Below are 20945 nucleotides of genomic sequence, written 5' to 3'. Positions count from 1 at the left end.
AGCACAATTTATGTGCTGTGAATAATTGAAATGAAATGTAGCATTGGGCTTCATTTACTGATAGCGTGTGCCTGCACAATGCCCAGCACAGCATAAAACAAGTCACCTGCAGCTCTGCTGTAGCAGTTCACTTTGAAGGCTTTGTAAACCAGTGGTACACTGCTGTTTTGTACGTGCTGCACTTGTCAAAACAAATAAATGGACATTTAATACCATTAAATGTTTTGTAAGATTTGTCCACAAATCTGTTCTACCAATCATTTTTTATGGGTCTAATCTACTGCAAATAACTAGTGCAATGGCTTCATTAATATTTGTAGGGTTTCATTCGGAGTCAGCACTATTTAGGCAATGTATGATTAGCAGAGACTGAAAATAAAACAAAAGAATCCTCATGACAATCGGAAATAATGACTCCATTCACAGAGGGGATCATTGGCTTTACTGTAAATGTGCAAAAACTTGAAAAAATCAAGATAACTACTGAAGCCATGAAGTAATAATGGTGCAGTTCATTTTATAAGTTGGTCAAGTTTATTTTCCTATTCAACTTTGTTTTCTGGGTCTCCCTCTCTGGCTCTCTGGCTCTCACATAAACCACTAAACCACATGTTAGATAGTGAGCGTATGCTGATATTTTCTTTGTCTGTTCCCTCATGGTGGCTGTTGCTGCTCGTGCTAACTGTTTAGTGGCTCCTGTTTATTCAAATGAAAGTGCTTTTCTTCTCCCGGAAACATAAAACACTTCTTTGGCGAAAGAGACTTTCCCCCCAGAAAAACCTGCCTGGCTCCAGATTGTTTTACATGTATGTATAATACTGATCTTGATGTGTCTAGTTGTTTTTGCCCTTTCCATAGAGGCAAGCTTTGGCTCAGTGTTGTCCAGCTCTGCTCTGATTGGTCCAGCTTGAGAGTAGATTGACTCTCTGTATTGCTTGTTCTGCTTTGTGATGGTGGTTTGACAATGCCTGGCGAAGATCTCTGGTAGATCAAACGTTGCTGTTAGTACAGTGTGCGGGTCTTTTGTCTGATTCCTGACCTCCATTTAGATGCTTCAGTTTCAGGGTCCTGGAATTGTGCATGCTCACCATCAAACTGTCAAATGGTCATGGCGTAGTGGAAGCGGAGCCATCGTTAATGTTATGAGTAACACCTGTGCTTTTCCTACTATGACGAGACAAAATGGCTGCTGTCTGCTGCTCATCATGAGTTCTAAATGCGTAGTGTGCTCTCTCTAAAGACGGAGACCATTTAGGAGCTGATGGTCTCGTCTCACTCACGGCGATCTACGAGGACAGTGTGAACCACCTAAATACAGTAATCTCTGAATAGGCACCATGAATGATATTGCCACTAGGACTCACAGACCAACCAGTTAATGTTATTTGGTTGCCATGCAGGGAACAGCTCACTGTGCTAAAATACAGCAAGTGTTTCCTAAATAAGAACGCGTCAGGTGTCATTTTTTACAGTCTCAACATGTTCACTTTGGAAATGTGTTTGTTCAAACGAGGACTTCCCTCTGCCATGAAATAGAGGATGTTGGCAGCATTTCAGTGTTGTGTTGTTGTGGAATTTCCCGCCACACGATCAGTATCATGTTGCCTTACAGTGTTGGTGTTGCCGGAATCTGTTGTTATGCAGAGATGAGCAACATTTATTGAATTGAAAATCTTGGAGTTTATTGCTGTAAGTGATGTGCCGCATTAAAAAGCAATAATATTAAATGTTGCTTTTCATATTCGTAGTTTACTCTGATTTCTTCTGATACATTTCATTCAGAAGACATTTAGTGGAATTTTAGCTTCATTCTAATGAACCTGTTGCATTACTTTGCGAGGACTTGTAAATCCTCCTCTGTAGTTGCTGATATGTGGTACATATCCTTTAGTTGGTGTCTGCTTTATCTCATCTTTATTCAGTCTATTTCAGAAAATGGTGCTCTTACTAGAAAATATTAACCAAACATCTTATACAGTATAATAAAAGCTAATGACAGCTTTTACATTTAAACAATAATTGGCTTGCACACGATAGTAACTACAGTATTTAACAACACTACAGCCCACACACACACACACACACACACACACACACACTTGTGCATAATGTATATGTTGCTCTCTCAGACTCAATCATTGTTTCTCTCTCTCTCTCATAAATCACTAATGTTGGTATCAGCAGGCAACAGTTTCCCCACTGCATAGAATCCCATCTGCTCCCACACACACACACACACACACACACACACACACACACACACACTAACAAACATCATATCAAACACGCACTCTTTCCCCCCGCTAATATGCTTATCTCCTCTTCTGCTCTGCTTTCTCTATTGCTTCTCTTTAAAGGGCACCACACACCAGTGGCATTCCATGTGTGTCAAAACACTTGCACCCATTGTTTTCTATTTCAGCCCATATATCAGCATCATCGCCTGCAATGTCAGGATGTGCTGCAGCACTACCTGAAAAACATCAGTCCCTTGACTTCTTCCTCTGTCAGTTCAGCACATCCGGCGTGTGCTGCGACCATCAAATTAAGGGTTAAGGGTTCGCCGGACGGTTAAAGAAGTAAATCAATTACAGCTTAAACAAGTTGTCAATTAATCAATTGATTAGTCAGTCGACAGAAAATGAATCTGCAACAGCCGTTGAAGTCATTTTTCGAGTTGTTTCCAGCTTCTCAAATGTGAGGATTTGCTGCTTTTCCTCATCTGATGCTATAGTCATTTTAATGTCTTTGAGTACTGGACTGTTGGTTGGACAGACAAAGCAAATTTGAGGACATCACCTTGCGCTCAGGGAAATGACAATTTTCTGATGTTTTTATAGACCAAACAATGAATTGATTAATTGAGAAAGTAGTCAGCAGATGAGTCGCTAAAGCCCTAAATTCAATTAGTGCTAAAGTGATTAGTCAATTAATTACTTAAGTGATGGACATACAATGTATTGACTGGTAAAATGGTTGTCTACTATTAAGTTTTTTATGTTTTTTTGACATTAACATTTGCGGGTTCCAATTTTTCAAATGTGTGGATTTGTTGCTTAACTTGGTTGAGTATACAAGCATTTGGAAGATGTCTTCTTGGGCTCTGGGAAGATGTGATCGGTATTCTTTACCACACTACTAGATTTTATTGATTAAATGATTAATCAATGAATGCTGCCCGAACATGACTAAATGACACCGATGATGAGTTTACTTCAGTAAAACTTCAGTAAACTCTCTGCTAATCTAAGGGTTTTATTTGATACATGCAATCATTAAATGTTATCATTTATTATAAATGATTTGACTGAGTGTTCTCGCATCTGCGAGAAAACATATGCATATATGCAGTGCTCTCACATGTATGTACTAAACTCATGTTTATGCACAAAGCCGTCCTTTGTGACTGCTTTTTCTATGGTCCATTAAAGGCCCCATGAACCATGGTGCTGTACAGAAAAAGGGCAGTTAACCGTTATGCACCTGTTTTCTATCTTTATGTCTAACACCAGATTTACTGGATCTCAGACGTTATACACTACATTAAGCCATAGTTGACTTATTCATGACATTCATGAAAAACAGCAGCCCACAGTCCAATAGATGCTTTATGTATGAGCATTTATGAAACTGCATAATCCCTCTCTCTCCCTTCTTTTCTCTCTCTCTCTCTGTCTATCTAATGGACGTTTTCTCAGAACGGGAACTTCACCAGAGTTGAAGTCATGCCAGCAGAGCCATCATTCAGCATTGTCGGGCAGTCCTCCTTTGCTGATTTCGGTGAGATTGACAGAGATTTGTTGTTTGCTGTCATTTTTGAATGAACCCAGCGTGTTTGTGTGTGGTTGTGACAAGAGTGACAGGCCGATCTCTTTTTAAACCTAGCACTGGGCATGTCCTGTGGGGATTTGGATTGTAATTGGACAGACTCAAAATGTAAAAAAAAAACAAAAAAACAGGAAGTCAGTGTTTAAACGCACACAAGATGCTTAGAAAACCTCTGAAAGTACTCTGAGTTGTCCTGGGCCAGAACATACTCAAAAGTGTCCTGCCCCTTATATCTGTATGGGTGCGTGTGTGGCAGATCCATTCCTCTCCTAAGTCCTTTAAGCTCCCTCTGCATTTGAAGCTGTGTAGCTTCAAAGGCTTCTAAATAGGACTGTCTGGTCTTTTTGGCTTTGGCATTTTCACTACAGCTCTCTCACATAACTTCCTTTCCCTATACACACACACACACACACACACACACACACACCACAAACGCTCACCCCTTACCAGGCAGGCTAATCTCATGCGTGCACACACAGTTGCCAACACACACTCCGACACAACACACTCTGATACACACACTCAATCCTACATAGAGCCAGATTTTTCTGAACAGCTTATCCCCTTAAACAATCTTGGCCAGTAGTATTCATTGTTCAGCTCAGCTTTACATTTATCCTCATAAAATCTCCGCTGGCTCTCTAATCTCCCAGCTGCAGCCTGTGCACCACAAAGTGGCCCCTGGTCGCTCTTGTTCGAGCTACCAACTCATCCAGGCAGGGGAGAGTTGTGGTGGCTTTTTGTGCTTATCTTTGAAGGTAAATATCATTTGCATTAACAGTCCGATCTTGTACAGCAGTCAAGTAAAATGATGAATATCTGGACTGAAACTGATAATGATAATAATATAATAATAAGAATAAAAATATATCCTTCTTTTAGCTTCTGCTGTCAAAATGGCCCTGAACAATGCACTGTACTGTGCTGTACTGTAGCTTGCCAAGTGCCAAAAGACTTCAAAAAGTATGTGTTGAAGCTTGGTGATGTAGGGGCTACCCGCAAGGCTAGTTGTAGAATTACTGTAGCTGACAAGCTGATAACATAACCGTAAAAATCTTTAAACCTTTTTTGTGGAGCAGTTTATAGTCAGACAGAGGAGGGTTGAATCAAAGTGGGGGGTGCCACACAGCTTCTCATCTTTTGGACTTTCCTGCTCTATAAGGGTCAACACTGTCAAGACTATTCGCTATTGGCTGCCGCCAAGAAAATTGCGTGTCAAAGTTCACCAAAGTTGATTCGAGAGAATTTAGTTCACCCCTGTGAGCAAAGTCACTGATTGCATCGATTCCATTGAAATTAATTGTTTTTGGTGCACAATTTTACAGTTTTAAAAGCTGATGTGACTTGGCCATAAGACTGCAGCAGCCAAACTCCTGAGTGTAATGAATTCAGCAAGGGTCATTTGTAAGAGGAAGACCTTTTTATTTCCAAAATGAGGGTCTCACCAATCTACAAGATCTTTTTAGTTGTTTCGGTTTGTCTCCATTTTTTGTGCACAGCTATGAGCTCTGTGGTGTTTTTGCATTGCACCTCTCAGAGATCACATTTCTTCTGCTGTATTGATTCTGGACAACCAAACCCAAGTGGAAGAATGCATCATTTCCTGCGGCCCAAAGGAAGACCAGACAATGAACTACAGACATTTATCTGTATGAAAATCGTGTTACTTTCATTATCTTAAAAGTATGATAAAAATGTGATTTGATATCCTAACTAGCTTAAAGGTGTTTTCTGATTTGTAGCTTTTTTGTTTTGTTCAAACTTGTTTCAGTTGTTTTGTGCCATTTTTTTTTCATTTAGCCCATTTGACCTTATCACTCAGTTTGAGCTATCTGCTGTCGTTAGCTGTGTAATGTTCGCTGCATTTTTAATTAACTTTTGAGCCCGTGTGGCACTCATGCACATGAGAACACACACACACAGACATACACAAGTGTGCACACAGAGCTTCACGCTGATAAACACTTCCTTATTGGCAAGATTAATCTGTTAATCTCATTGCAGCTAGGGGTGTCCATCAAATATTTAGTGAACAAACTTCCCCTTCCCAAATTGGCAATAATGTATGAGCCAGAGGGGAAATGACCTATATGCTGTGTGTGTGTGTGTGTGTGTGTGTGTGTGTGTGTGTGTGTGTGTGTGTGTGTATTTAATTCGTCATCTCTGGGGGCGGCGACCTTTTTTTGTTTAAATCTCGAGCTTATCTCGACAAAAAGTTTTTCATTTCTCGAATCCCCCCCCCTCCTTCGGCTTGGAAATGTCACTTCAAGACGTTGCCCTCGTTAGCTGGGGATTGAAGCCTTTGAGGGTCACGCTTCTAATAATCTGCCAAATTCTGGGAGAGAGATGCCTTGCAGGATGTAACGTCTCTTTCTTTTTTTTCTGTCCCGTTTTGTCTGCTTCACTCAGCCCTTCCTTGGCTGTCGCTGTCTATCTTTATTTCTCTTGATCTACTGTATATCTGCTATCTGTGGCTTACTCGCTTTTCACACTCATTCTCCTTCTCCTCCCTCTGTTCTTCCTCCAAACAGCTTTTGGTGTCATTGCTATTACATCGTTGGAGGAGGACTCTGTAGTGACCCACTATCACCCCCCCCCCCCCCCCCCCCCTCATCATTTTTAGTCCCTTTGTTTTTCTTGGATGTTGAGTATTCATAAAAGCTGAACTATTCACTTTGCTTGAGACATTCTAAATGTGATTAGTGTTTTACAATATATAGAACAATAATGTCCAACACTATTTAAAGCAATTTTAATATGGTGTGATAAGCAATAGTTGAATAGGTGATTACAGTTGAGGCCAGATTACATCAGAGACACTATATCAAATAATATTAGAGTGATGAATGCGTTTCAAAGTCTGACCATATCTCTTTTTCTGTATCTCTAACACTCATATTGTCAGGCAGAGACAAAAGAAATGCTCCCTGCCAACAGTAGTAAAGTTAGTGTTTGCTATAAAATCAATGTGGCTGAATGGGAGACTCTATATGAGTCAGAGGAGATGGTCTCTGACAAGAAATGCACACAAAACTCAAAGAAAAGCTGCGCTCTTAGGTAAACTCTTTAAATATTTTATTGCCACAAGTCCAGAATGGATGCATTTCAGCCTGAAGCAAGAAGTAGCCTTTCTTTCAAAGATTCTACTATAGTTGTAAGACAAACACACACATAAAACTCAAGTGAATACAGGCGTGATACAATGGTCCCTTCTTCTCAGTACATAATACTGTATATGTACAAGTCAAAAACAGGAGTCCAAATCTGAATAACCAGTTTATGTTCAAGTTAACTATGCAGCTAGGACTAGGACTTGAAAAGAGCATTTATGAAGCTAATTATTGTCACATTAAAAGCTAGTTTCTTAGTTATAATGGTGGATGGTGGAGTGGTGACTTGAGACAGTTGTCATTCTATTGAAATAAACTACTTAAAAGCTACTGAAATGGATATGGGTTACATGTAAAGTATACCAACAATAAGCAATAAGATTTGAAGCTGCCTTTCATCATGTTTTAATAATCCGTGTTGATGGCATTTACATTTCTAGCAACACAAACAGCAAGGCTCAAGGGATGGCAGTGCTGGTCAGTCGCTCCACCACTGTTTTCCTGAAATAACTATTTGGTGGATGCCATTTAAATTTTATATGAACACTCATTGTCCCCAGAGGACAAATCCTCCAGACTTTCCCCTGATCTTTCATGCGGCGCCACCATAAATTTATTATTATTTATTTTTGTTTTTTGTAAAATATCTTCACAACTACTGGATGTATTGCTATGAAATGTGGTACAATAGGTTACATTGTGAGCTGCTGTTAGAGTATAGGATTCACCATAAGATGGTTATATTGAATCAAAACCCCTGACACAGTTGCAACAAATTGACAATTGTATTTCTGCCAGTTTATTGGGTTGCATTCAATTCTGAAGTGCCGTTTGTGTTTGCCCCCTTTTCCTATGTGTCTAACTGCATCAGCCTTTGATTTTCTCATTTTTTTTTGCATTATTATCAGTGTTTGTCTCTCTGTGTGTGGCCTCTTATGAGCCCATCTGACCGGCTTCTCTCCAGGCTAATTAAAGAGCACATCTTGGCTTTAGTGGGAAAAAAACCTTGAATGAATGACCGCGGGGAGGCCGAATGAAAGAGGGGAGAGAGAGTGAGGCAAATGAAAGCGTGGGGGGGGGGGGGGGGGGGGCGTCACACTTCAAAGAAGACATGAAGTGAGATAGAAAAGAGGATAGAAAATAAAAAGATGTGCCGAGGTGGATGATCTAGAGAGGAAGGAGAAGAAGATGGCAGGGTGGATAATGAAGGAATGAAGGGAAAGAGGAGGAGAGGAGGAGATAGAGAGGAGAGTAGCATTGCATCCCTGTGTGATCTGAAGTGTGAATTGTTTTCATCACTCATCACACTGTCAATTCTCACTCCATCCTTCAACCTCTGCCTTTCCTTGCATGTCTCCTACTACATTTTTCTCTCCATCGTTACGTCTGTGTCGACCTTCCTCTACATTTTTCTCTATCTGTCTTTTTCTCTGTCTCTTGGAGGTGATTTTTAAAAAAGAATCTATAATTACATATGACAACAGCAGCAACAATAATTATAGAACACATGATTAAAAAGAAGACTGACACACACTGTCAGTGTGTGCAAAACAAACGCCCATTGCTCCGAAAATTCACCCTCTCCCTGCCGTTGTTAGTTTAATGATTGCCAGCCTGGTTATCCGACTATGCGAACCAATAAATGCATATCAAAACACCGGCAGGGATAAGAGCCGGATCCTGCCGGAATAGGATCCAGGACCTCCCAGATTGGGACCGGCACCTATTTGATTGGATCTGGCACCCCTTTTGTCACTATCAAAATCTGTAAATACATTTTGTGTACTATTTAATGATATCTGTTCTGTCAGTCTTTTATTTCCCATTGAAGTTACATAAATCGCTTCTTTGCCTGCGGAGCTGTTAATAGTACTGAAACAGAGCCGAGGGGATCAATAGACAGACAGAAAGAACACGTCACTTAGTTTGGTTTCTTAGCCCGCTGCTTTCCGTGATTTGTAAATAGAACTTTCGGCCCTAGTCCAATATTGTGAATGCTCTGATTAATAAATGTAAATAAATAATGCTTTGTTTTGTGTAGTTTTAACAGCTACCACCTCGACGTTGTCCAATATGCTCCATGCACTGTGGATTTTTGATGCGTTTCATGACTTTTCCTCTCTCCCTGGCCCGCTGGCACAGCACCCTCTCTGTCTTCCTGGACTCCTGATCTACAAATTAAGCACTGACGAAGACGAACCTCAAGTTAAACGTTTGAATGAAAAGACACCGTTAAAAACAAAATACATGGTGGGGAATCTTGCTCCTCACTATACACCTATTTCACAAAAGAGTAAGTAAGTAATGTTTATTTAGTATAGCACCTCTCACAGAGCAAGGTCACAAAGATAAAAACAGTAAAAAGAAACATAATTAATAACAGACCTTAAAAACACAAGTCTACATTACAAGCACTAGACAGCACAAGGCGAGACAAAGGTCAGTTTGAATAAATTTTCTCTTCAGCTGCTTTTTAAAGGGACAGTTCACCCCAAATTCACCGTGTACCAACTGATGTAAAACTCTCCTGATTTTATTCTGTAAAAACAGTAAAACCACTTAAAATGTTGTTTAGTGTGAGGCCAGCAAGATAGACTATTAAGGGCAAAACACCCGGCGAGTCAGCACCATGGACAGGGCCAGCAGTCGCTGAACTAACTACTGTGTGTGTTTTGGGAACAATGGGCCTTCGGACTGATGGGTGTTTGTTTTCGGGATAATGGGCTGTCGGACAAATGGGCCGTCTGTCCAGTGGGACAATTTTCAGAATAATGGGCCGTTGGAACAATGGGCAGTCCCCTTGTCACCAACACTGGGTTCAGTGCTGTATGTGTGGCAATTTTTAGTCTAACATACAGAGGTTTCAGATTTAATATCAAGTACCACTTTCAGTCGACTGAATAGGACATGTTTGTAAATTGTAATTGAATTGAAGAGCGTCTCTCTTTGTCTCTCCTTGTCTTTTTGCCAGTACAGTAACATCTTAGATATATACGACTGGCCTTCCAACAGAACACACATGCCCAATATGATAAATACTGTAAACACCAAACAGAAACAGTTGATTTGGATCCAAGTGTTATGTTTGTTTTATCGATTCTGTCTTGAGTAGTGGCCACAGGCAGCACACATTGGCTTGTGTGTGTGTGTGTGTGTGCATGTTTACGTTCATGGATGCATACGGAAATGTGCCCACAGGCCCGTGTTTGTGTGGTAGCAGTTCTTTTTCCAGCACTAGACTCTTAATAGATGCACAGCATATGCCAGACAAAACAGGCCCATCTGCCTCATCACTGAGGTAATTGCATTTTTCAAAGTGACAGCGGCCAATGCATAATTCATCATTAGGTAAAACACAACGAAGTACCACAACCAAGTGTGTCAGCTAGCTTCACTGCAGGTAGGATGGAGGGAGGCTGCTCTGCGACCAGCAGCTCACTAAGACAGGGAGAGTTTTCAGACAGCGAGACAGGAATGTGTTTGGAAGTGATATTTAAAATCTGAAAGGCTGTCATCATGCTGTGTGTGTGTGTGTGTGTGTCTGAGAGTGTGTGTGTGTGCGTGCGTGCAGGTAAGTCAGCATGTTAACAGGACAGCCTATTTCTCTCTGCTCTCCCCTCAGGCGTTCTTTCTCCGCTCATCTTATTATATTGTGTTACATCCAACCTCTCCTCCTCTCCTTCTTTTCTGTCTGCCTCATTCTCTCCCCAACCACTGCATACGTTTCACACTATTTTTTTCATTTCCCTTTGTGTTTTTTTTTTTCCTCTTTCACTGGCTGTCTTGTCATGTTTTCAACCAGTCTACTCTGCTTTCTGGCTCGCTTTGCTTTTTCACTTTCCCTCTCAGACTCCTGCAGAAATGGCTGTACCTGTAAAACAGAGGTACCGTAGTGCTGCTCAGCAAGTTAAGGTCCCAGTCAGTTGTGTTAGCAGTATACATCTGCGTTTATATGAAAGACATCCCTCCAGACCATATTAATGAAGTAAAAATGCGGCAATGAGAAAAATAAAATCTTCTAATCAAGCACCATTTTGTGATATCCCTCACATTTAGAAATATTCCAGTCTGTATGCAAATGATTGAGTCTCCCGGGTTTACAGCTTCCAAGTTCAGATAATAATTTGCACATTTTAATATGCAATTTGATGCAAATTGCAAAGTACATATGACACAAAAGTGTCCTTCATTGAAGGTAAAACCTGCATCTCCCCCTTTCTTATTCCAATATCTGCTGTACAGTAATTATGCATAAGCAGTACTCTCAATTATAAGGACCCACCCACAGTGATCTACACACTAATTACCACATATTGCACATGTTACAAGTGTTGTGTATTGAAAGGGAAATCCACAACTTCCATTTTGTGTTTGCACCCACCATTACAATATACCAGAGGTTTGCTGACTGTGAGGCGCACCTCCCCAGGGGGGCACGGGAGAGTTGAAGGAGGGGGCACGGAGAGAGAGACGCAAGACAAAGATGCTGCATGAGGTGAAAGGGACAGATGCATGCCGATGTTCAAGAAACAAAACCAAAAAGTTAGTCATTGTAGTTTAGCTCACTGATTTGGCCGCTTCTCAGCGCGGTCAGCAGTTGGAGCTGCAGCAGTTGGAGCTGCAGCAGTTGGAGCTGCAGCAGTTGGAGCTGCAGCAGGGGCGGCGACACACAGCTCATGGAGACAATGAAGGTACTTTAAAACCCTTAGCGCCTGATAGCTGCAATTTGCCTCAAAATTCATTCAGTGTGACTTATGCTTCCAGAGGATGTCATTATCTTTCCGTTTCTTCTTCCAATCTTTCTATTATGAATAAACAGCCAAGTCAAGTTTTCTTCATTTTGTCTGGGGGGGGGGGGACTGAGTACATGTGCCCACTTTATAAAATGTGTGACTATACCTTTAAAACTGGCAGAGGAATGAAATCCAAGTCAACATGGAGAGTACGCAATGTTTTGATTTTTGATTTCCAAACATTTTAGAATGAATTCATGATCATTTGGCTTCAGACCAGTGTAAGGGGGTTCCTAGTTAGAGACTAATGGTAGCGAGATATTTTGAAAGTGAGTATCCCCTCCACTCAGGCTTGTAACAACATTTCAGGTGAATCCATTTCAAAGACAATGAGCTCTTGTTTTGAAATGACGTCATTACCCATAATGGTAATATGTGGTGAAGGACCTCCAGAGTTTCTGTGTTTATGGAAGCATTTCTGTATTTTTTCTTTCTTTTAAACTTTTTATAGCTCTGTTCTCCCCGAGGACAAGACCTGTGTCATATCACACACATTTCTCCCCCTCTATTACACCATTAGCACACACAGCTGCTGAAAACACACACACACACACACACACACACACACAGGACTCTATCAGATCATAGGGTTTGTAATGAGACACAGGCTCCTGGCAGCATCCCACCATGTTCATTTGTGCGTGTGCATATTCTGATTTGCATTGTTATTGGCGCTGTGTTGTTCTCTATGAATGCCAATGTGTCACAATGCATATCTGCACAGACTCTGTATATTCTCTCTCTCTCTCTCTCTCTCTCTCTCTCTCTCTCTCTCTCTCTCTCTCTCTCTCTCTCATATGCTGTTGTGTCTTCACCCACTTTTCTCTTCTGTCTTCTCTCCATTCCTGTGCCCCGTCCTTCCCCCGGCCTCCCCTCTCCGCACCGCCCTCTCCGTTTCAACCCATACCTGCAGTTTCCAATCTCCGTCACACCACACATCGCCAGTGGGAGGGAGAGATGAGAAGCGGGAGGGAGGGAGAGAATGATGGTGAATAAAGAGTTGGAGAGATTGACGGAGAAAAAGAGGCATTAAGACTGAGAAGGGAGTGATAGAAGGAAGGAGAGAGAGAGTGAGTGACTGACAGAGAAGCGAGCTCGAAGAGGAGGGCAAGAGAGGAGACGAGTGAAGGAGAGCATAACGGGAATTAAAGAGAGACAGATGAATAGATGGATGAAAGAAGGGAGGAAAGGACAGGTGGGACAGGGAGTGTATGTTACTGTGTGTGTGTGTGTGTGTGTGTGTGTGTGTGTGTGTGTGTGTGTGGCAGAACTGACAGTAAGTGTCGGAGACAGAACCTCTCTCTATCGCTGCCTGTTTTGTTGTTTCTCTCCTTACAGTACCTCGCCATCTACATGTCTCTCTATCTGCACTGCACGTTCAAATGGTGCACTCATATTCAGTATATCAGTTTGTTTTCATCACACCCACTGTAATGCAACTAATTAGACAGCAAAGCCCGTGTCAAAATATTTTTCCTTGAAAGAAAAAAAAAAAAAAAAAACGCCACTTTTTTGGTCCCAACCATTGCAGTCTGTTGTGCACTCTATTTGCAGCACTGCAGCCTCTGACTGGGTGTGTGCTAACTGATGCTCCATTTATAATTTAGACAGATTGGGAGCAAAATTGTGTTGAAACAATTAAAGTATTGCACTTCCATAAAGTTCAGACTTAATGTAGATAGATTTCTTGGAGTGCCAAATACAGTAGTTAATTGATTAGTTAATAGACATAAGAATTTATTTAATAAGCACTAAACAGTGGTCACAGCTGAGTATTTGCTGGCTTGTAATTTGTAATAATTTGAATATACTAAATAATGAATCAGTTCGTCAAAGAATCTGTAGATATAATGCACAACCAAAATGATTATTAGTTGCAGCCCGAGTGCAAAATTTGACAACTCGACAAGATGAAAAACATTCTTTCACATGTACTTCTGGCACCTAGTATTCATCAGTTTTGGATGTGTGTGCTTTTGGAAACTTTATTCTTCCAGTATGTGCCACCTTTAAATTATGTGAAACTCTGCCTTGAAAATAGACAAGATTAAAAATGTATGAATTGCAGTGTACCTTCTTAAGAGATTTCCTCATGTCTTATCCCACTCTTAACCATTTCTCTCTTTCTCCGTCCACACTGCAACAGAAAGTTTTTGTCTTTACACTGATTTAAAGGAAATTAATATAGTATATATATAAATTATATAGTAAAACTGTTTTAAAAGTAGCACAAACAATCTGTATTCTATTCTCACAGCCATATACACCCACGTTTAGTTTTGACCTGTAATTACCTTATGTGAATCACAGACAGTTATATTATTTTAAATATTTATTGCTACATTGAAGGACTTTCTTTTGCAGTGTATCAAACCCCCCCCCCACTCAGTTGCCCCTAACAGCCACATTCAGTTTCTCCTCCTCCCCTGCTTTGTACTGTCATCTATCGTCAGTGTCATTAAGTTTCCCCCCCTTCCACATGGCACAACATCTGTTTGGGAGTGTTGCCCCGTTGAAAAGGATTCATTTAAACTGTGTGATCTTTATGTCTGGCGTCAATTTACGTGCCCATCGCTGAACGCGGTGTGCCCAGTGTCTTTGTGAACGAGCCAAATCTCAAAAGCTGTGCAGATGTTCAGAGGTTTCGTTGTTTCCTGTCTCTTTGTTACACGGCAGTGAGTTGATCACGTTTAGAGACAGGTGTAAGTAATAACATGATGACGGCTTCACTCAATGTAAATGTCACCTGTGCTCTTCCTGCTTTGACATAAAACAAACACACAAAGCAAAAGCAAAGAATCTTACTGGCTTATAAATGAAGAAGCGAAACATCAGAGTCGAAACACTGAAAATATTCTCTCTCCCAGTGAATTATTTATTCACTATTCACTATTTAATTAATTTAATTATTTCAGCTATTGTAACAATCATGATTATGAAGATAAATGTAACACTTTATTGTGGTTTTAGGTCATATTACCAATCCCTAATTGCTTATTGGCTCAACCCATTAGCATTCTGGGATAGGGGGGAAAAAAACGCTCTGGCTTGTTTGCATTTCTGTAAACCAATCCTAATCGTCTTGGACGGCACTAAGCCCAGGATGCAGCGACGGTGCCCCTGCAAAAAGGTAACACACAGATAGCGGAAGGGGAGGAGAATACCGACTGAAATAGTCGGCCAGTGACAGACTTTTTTTACTTTTTTCGCAGACGGTTTTAGCAACTGTAACACACTGCCACAGGAAGAGGGATTTTATTTATGTGTGGTATGTGCTTTCACAGAGGCCTCATATTTTCCATGTCCACACGGTATTGGATGGGTGCACTACTCTGCAGCAATTTGAACTAGTTTAATAATTTTAAAGGAATTCAAGTAGTCTCTCCGCTTTCCTTCAGCACCCTTACAATGTTTTCATGTGCCGACTTGTTCCTGGCTTCACAGAGTCGAAGACCTGAAGACACAGGAAACCAACCAGTAGATCACAATGGCATCTGTTCTCGCAGATGTAAACGTGGTGGAAAGTAACTTGTGATTCTGTCAACATCACTTAATGAGGGATTGTTGTGTCATGTTAAGTGTGTGTGTGTGTGTGTGTGTTATCTGAAAGTGAACCTGGTGCACTGAAGTGTTGGTGCTTTGAAGATGTGTTGTTTTGATTTGGGAGGCTCTGTCCCTGTTTGTACATTAGATTAAGCCTGCATGGCATTATGATGATAATAATTAATAGCGATGAAAATCTGTGGAGAAAATGATACTTCAAGTCAACTGACATTATTAAAAGGCATCAAAGACACAAGTGCTGCTTGGATGTGTGTTTGCTCGTAGGAAACAAGCAGGTGTTCCTGTGATCCGGCTCACACATGGAAAAAAACCAAAAACAATTCTCTTTGTTGCCAGAAACTGTGCTGTGCTCAGAGTCGACTCCAGAACAAATCCATGGCATTCTGATGGAGTGAAAATATTAAAATAGCACAGTTTTAGAAAACAAAGGATCACGCTTCCCACTAGTTCAATCCAACATCGTCGCTACTCGATATAATTCTCTGTTTCTGCTTCTGGCAGATGGTAATGGATACCAGGACCACCTCCTCCCCGTGTGTTTGGATGAAGCCTGTCGACGCAGTGGCATCTACTTGGCCAAGTCGGGCTCAAAAGAGGTACATAATACACACACATGACCATACTGACAGTTGGGTTCAGTCGTTCTAATGGATTAGCTTGGTTTTCTACTCAGCACACCACTTTATATTTAGTATTTATCACTCTTGTATGAGCTGGTCTTTACTATTCTACTCTAGCATTCTTTATAACACCACTCTGCACTACTCTGTTTACATTCTGCTCAAATCTGTCGGAATATGGGACGCAGCTTTGTTGCAGATTTGTACAAGACTACTACACTTGACTGCCCTCTTTTCTACTAGTTTTTATTACATGCTCAGAGGAAGCATAGATTAGATCACAAAGTATGGATGTATTGGACTGCTGCCACTTTTACTGTGTTTAAATGACTAGTACTGCACATAGTTAGCAATAAGTATAGTAAAGTCAATAGTGGCTCCCTCATTCACCCTTTTGTCAAAACTTTGATAAAAATCCAAGAAATATATAAGACATAAACATATATAAGTATATAAATTATTGTTGAAATGCTGTTTAGCTACAAGATGATAACAAAATGTCGCATTTCAAGCATGCCATTTATGAAGACCTACATGTATGTATAGATGTACATATGTGGTAGGTTGAGAATGTTGGTTCGGAGGATATGGAAATGTGATAGTAAGACGAAGAAATGTGACTCTGTGCTGTGGAGCTGCAACAGTTGATTAATCAGTTAGTCAATCGAAAACAGAAAATCAATTAGCAACTGTTTTGGCAATCGACTGGTCATTTTCTAAATCTCTGTCTTTTTGGTTTCAGAATGTTGGTTGTGAAAAAAAATCAAGGCATTTGATGGCATCACTTTGGGCTCTAAGAAGTTGTGATGGGCATTTAAATCTTTTTTCTGATGTTATATAGACCAAACGAGCAGTCAAAATAATCTGCAGATGAATTGATTATTAAAACAATCATTACAGCCCTACTATACATGTCCTGAAGTGAACAACTCAAAGAATCCGGTCAACAAATCTTGATACCTATACAACGACGAAACCCATATGACCGTTAGAAAAGGAACTCATACTTTGAGCTTCCTCATCTGCTGCCTGTGTGGTTATTGGCTGGTTGAGGTTAGGGAAGAATTATAGTCACGGTTAAGATAGAAAGCCTGGCTGTCACCGTTGGTAGGAGAGGGGATGTGAACTGCGGTCTTCCTTGTCACACTTATTTGAACGTACCGTCCACCCTGACCTCTTTTCCAAGATTTGTTTTTTTAAAAATCATAACGCTATTCCTGTCTTTCCTACTTGGGGAGGATAGTAATTGTTCTCATGACCAAGAGAGTTTTCTTGAAAGCAGATTATTCACGTGTTTGAACAAATGACCAGTGCTGTCTCTAGCTTGCCCACTCCGTTCTCCTATATGTTCTTTACGACTCATTAGATCCCCTCTCTGAGGAAGCCCACCTCACCAGTGGCTCCACAGCAATGCCAGTCTGTTTCAAGTAGGCATTAAACACGTGGCTCACCGCGGGGGACTCTTGCTTAGGAAGACATTGGGGCTGATGCTGCGGGTGTCACTTTGTTTGCAGAGCCATTAAGATAAAGTAACACATATGCACACACACATTCAGTCCCATCCAATTAATGTACACACGCTGAGGCGGATATATGTGCGCCAACGTGTTCACTCACAGTTTCTCTTACACTCCCACTATGAACACACACAACCATCTCCACCACCACCACCTACGCACCATCTTGCGTGATTCTTTTCAGTTACATCCTACCATTTGGCAGGAGGCTCCACTCCTTTTTCTCCCTTCCTCTGCAACCACAGAACTAGCTTCCACTTCTTCTTCTTTTTTTCTGTCCAAAATAGAAATATTACAGGCTTATCTGCATGTCCGCCCCCACACATAGGGTGCACACCAAAGGCACACGCTGAGACGCACATATGCGCACTCCCTGTGGACATACCTTCTTTTGTTTGCCTGTCAGCCACAAAAAAAAATGATTGAAGGGAAGAAGTGAAAGGGGGAGTGTTGAGGGGGGGACTTATCTGCACTGATGGATGAAGTGAACACATGTTGTGCTCTGTGTTTGAGAGACAGTCATCATCACTGTCAAAGAGAGAGACAGGCGGAGAGGGAAGGGTGGGCGGAGTGAGGAGGAAACCAGACTCTCTCTCTAAGCGTCCATGCTGTCATGGAATGGTGATAATGATATATAATCATTATGATGAAGCCAACGCACACATGCAGTTGGTATATTTATCTACATTGCAGTATTGATCTCATCAGTTCGTCATTATTTGTGGTGTAAACACTCGCTGAGCCATAGCTATGCTTGATCTTAACACCGTGTGTGTACTGTAGGTGTGTGTGTGTGGCTCCATTACAGTGGAGCAGCTAGTCAGCAGATGTCTCCCCTAGAGGGATCTGCCCACTGACAATGGCAGAGAAAGCGGAGGGAGAGATGGAGGAAAGAAAGGAGTGGGGGGAAAACCGAAGGAGGGTGGAGGGATGAAGGGAGAGAGATGGACAGAAAGGAGGAGAATGAAAATACAGGTAGGAGGAGAAAATATAGGAAGGAGGAGAATGAAAATATAGGGAAAGACAGGGGAGGGAAATAGAAGAGGTGGAGGGAAAGGAAAATTGTAGATGGGAGGAAGGTAGGACAAAAAAGCCCTTTCTGTTGTCCCTTCATTGCCACTTTGAGAAGAACACCCCATCAGAGGGAAGGAGAAGCAGAAAAGAAGAATGCAGGGCGAATAAGACTAGTGATATGTATACAGGCAACGACATGATGAGATGCCTTCGGGTGTGCATAAAAGTCCCGCTGAGTAGAAACTAGTGTGTGTCTATAGTTCATCTCCAAACAGCAATTCATTCGTTCCTTCCTGCGGCCTCGGCCACAGCTCTGCCTCCACCTCTGCAGCAGCTCCAGGCCTTTAGTTCAACATATTGGAGGAAACCACAGGGGGCTTCAAACAATCTCTCCGTTTCATTCTCTATCCTCCCAGACACACACATTTATAGTGCTTTGGACCTCCATTTTTTTGCTCCCACATTCTGAAACACAATGGGATCCTGCTGTAGAAAACCGTGTGATTGTGTTACACCTATCAAGCAAATTGCAGCAAAAAAAAAGAGTCCAAAAATGGGACTTAGGTCTGTTTTCATTAGCTGGACGGAAAGACCTCCTGAACATCAGTGAACATTTTCACGAGCTCGGAGCCCATCCAGGCCCACAGCATGTGTGTGGTGACTCATCTCCAGTTGGCTACAGCTACATTTATCTGGTAGAGCTGAGCATCTCAGTATTTTTTAAATAACAATAGAATTGGAATACAAGCATTTAATCAAACAAACAATGATAATATTCTGCAGTGTGATGCAAATAATAGCTGCGTTACACTGCAGAATACTGCAAAGTACTGTTATGACCAACACTAAATTCATCAGTAGTATTTTGTCATCAGTTGGTACATGGACTACATCTATGTACTTGGACTTGTTTGCTTGCCTTGTTTACCCTCGTTCCCAGAGTACATCAACTACCGCTGCTGTATTTAATGTCTATAGTCAGCGATGAGGTGCATTGTCAACTTTGAGAATTTGGCAAGGGATGAACAATTCATCATTTGCACCGTATACACTCTCTTGTGTTTCTCCCACATACTACCAGAAAAGTCGCATGAAGAGGCATATTCTTTGTGGATTCATCCGTCATAATTTTACCATAAAAATTATATTTTATGTGAGTTAATAAAGCAGAAGAGGTGATGTTCTCTTGCCTCTACCAACACTGGAGAACAGTACAACACTTTAACACAGTTAATAAACCAGTTTATGGTATGCTAATTATACTGGCACTAAATACAGTTAATGGTGGTCTGCGGTACCGGATCGTACCGCTTCCCTCCATCTGTGCTTTAAAGTTACCTTGAATGACCAAATAAATATCCATAAAAATCACTGCGATGCTGATAGCAATGACTATCTGCCTAATTTTGTATCAAAGAAAACAAAGAACATACTATAATTATTCTATATAGCTTCCTTCCCTAAGAGGGATCAAACTGTGAGTGTCACCATATACAGTTAAGTATAGTATTGAGTATTGATACTGATAGTATTGAGTTAACCAATTATGTAGCCGTTTCTTAATTCTACATTTTTTTTTGTTTGCTCATTTCTGTGTGTATTTGTTCTCTAGTTAACCCCCCCCATTTACACACATGCAAAACCCCCATGAAAACCAAGCCAGCTGCCTACGGTTGCTGCCCAGACAGGGTATGGGCAGCCAGTGTGAACCAGACAGCCTCGTCCCAGTCGTCCCAGTCATCCCAGTCAGCTGGTTGGTCAGTGGTCAAAGAGGTGACAGTGACAGCAGGTAGCAGCGTCCCCACCCTGCTCAGCTGACACAAAGACATATGGTCTCACTCCATCTCTGGCTCTGACTCTGACGGCCTTTTTCCGAGGACAAACCATGACCTCATTTGCACCTGCTAATAAAAAACAATGTGTATCTGGGTATTTTGAGGACATGTCAGCACAAGGTGAACTGGTATATACATAGTTAGTTAATGTAGGTGTCCCATGTGATAGATAGAAACATTTTGAAGGTTAGAAATATCATCGTGTCCTGTGGAAACAACATCACCACAGGTGAAACAAAGTAATCGCAGTGAGTTGTAACATCATCACTCTATAATAACAACACTTCCACTGACCCCACGTTTGCTTGTGTTGGCAGTGGACAGACTTCCTCCTCCCCAGCTGCATTGCATACATAGTAGATTTAAAGTTGAGTGCATTTATATAAAAGCACATGATGCACATGAAATGAGTAGTAATTTCAGTAGTTCTACAGTACTTAACTGAACAGAAAAGGGTAATCATACACATTCTGCGTTTCAAGGTTGCACACGTGTGAGATTTGGGTAAGTGGACCTTATTAACTACCTGGGTTGAATGTATTGCTAACCACCTAGATTTGGACACAAACTTGATGACCAGTTTGGTGAAAACAAAGAGGTGATGTTTTGGAACACATGCTTTACAACTAGGTTGATGTGAGGAACTCACAGTCGATAGCTCGGT

The 20945-nt window shown here is 41.2% G+C and overlaps 1 protein-coding gene across 1 annotated transcript in view; it reads left to right on the top strand.

The window, feature by feature from the left end:
- itfg1 (integrin alpha FG-GAP repeat containing 1) overlaps window positions 1-20945 on the top strand; it is a 127398-nt gene that overhangs the window by 28902 nt on the left and 77551 nt on the right. The window contains exons 8-9 of the mRNA XM_070916967.1: window positions 3699-3780; window positions 15797-15891. Of these exons, the coding sequence (XP_070773068.1) occupies window positions 3699-3780; window positions 15797-15891 (177 nt within the window). The remainder of the gene's footprint in view (window positions 1-3698; window positions 3781-15796; window positions 15892-20945) is intronic.

This window comes from Enoplosus armatus, chromosome 1, assembly GCF_043641665.1.
Source record: "Enoplosus armatus isolate fEnoArm2 chromosome 1, fEnoArm2.hap1, whole genome shotgun sequence".
NCBI classification, from domain to species: domain Eukaryota; kingdom Metazoa; phylum Chordata; class Actinopteri; order Centrarchiformes; family Enoplosidae; genus Enoplosus; species Enoplosus armatus.
Note: the sequence above shows the minus strand (reverse complement) of the source record. Positions and strands in the feature narration are given on the sequence as shown.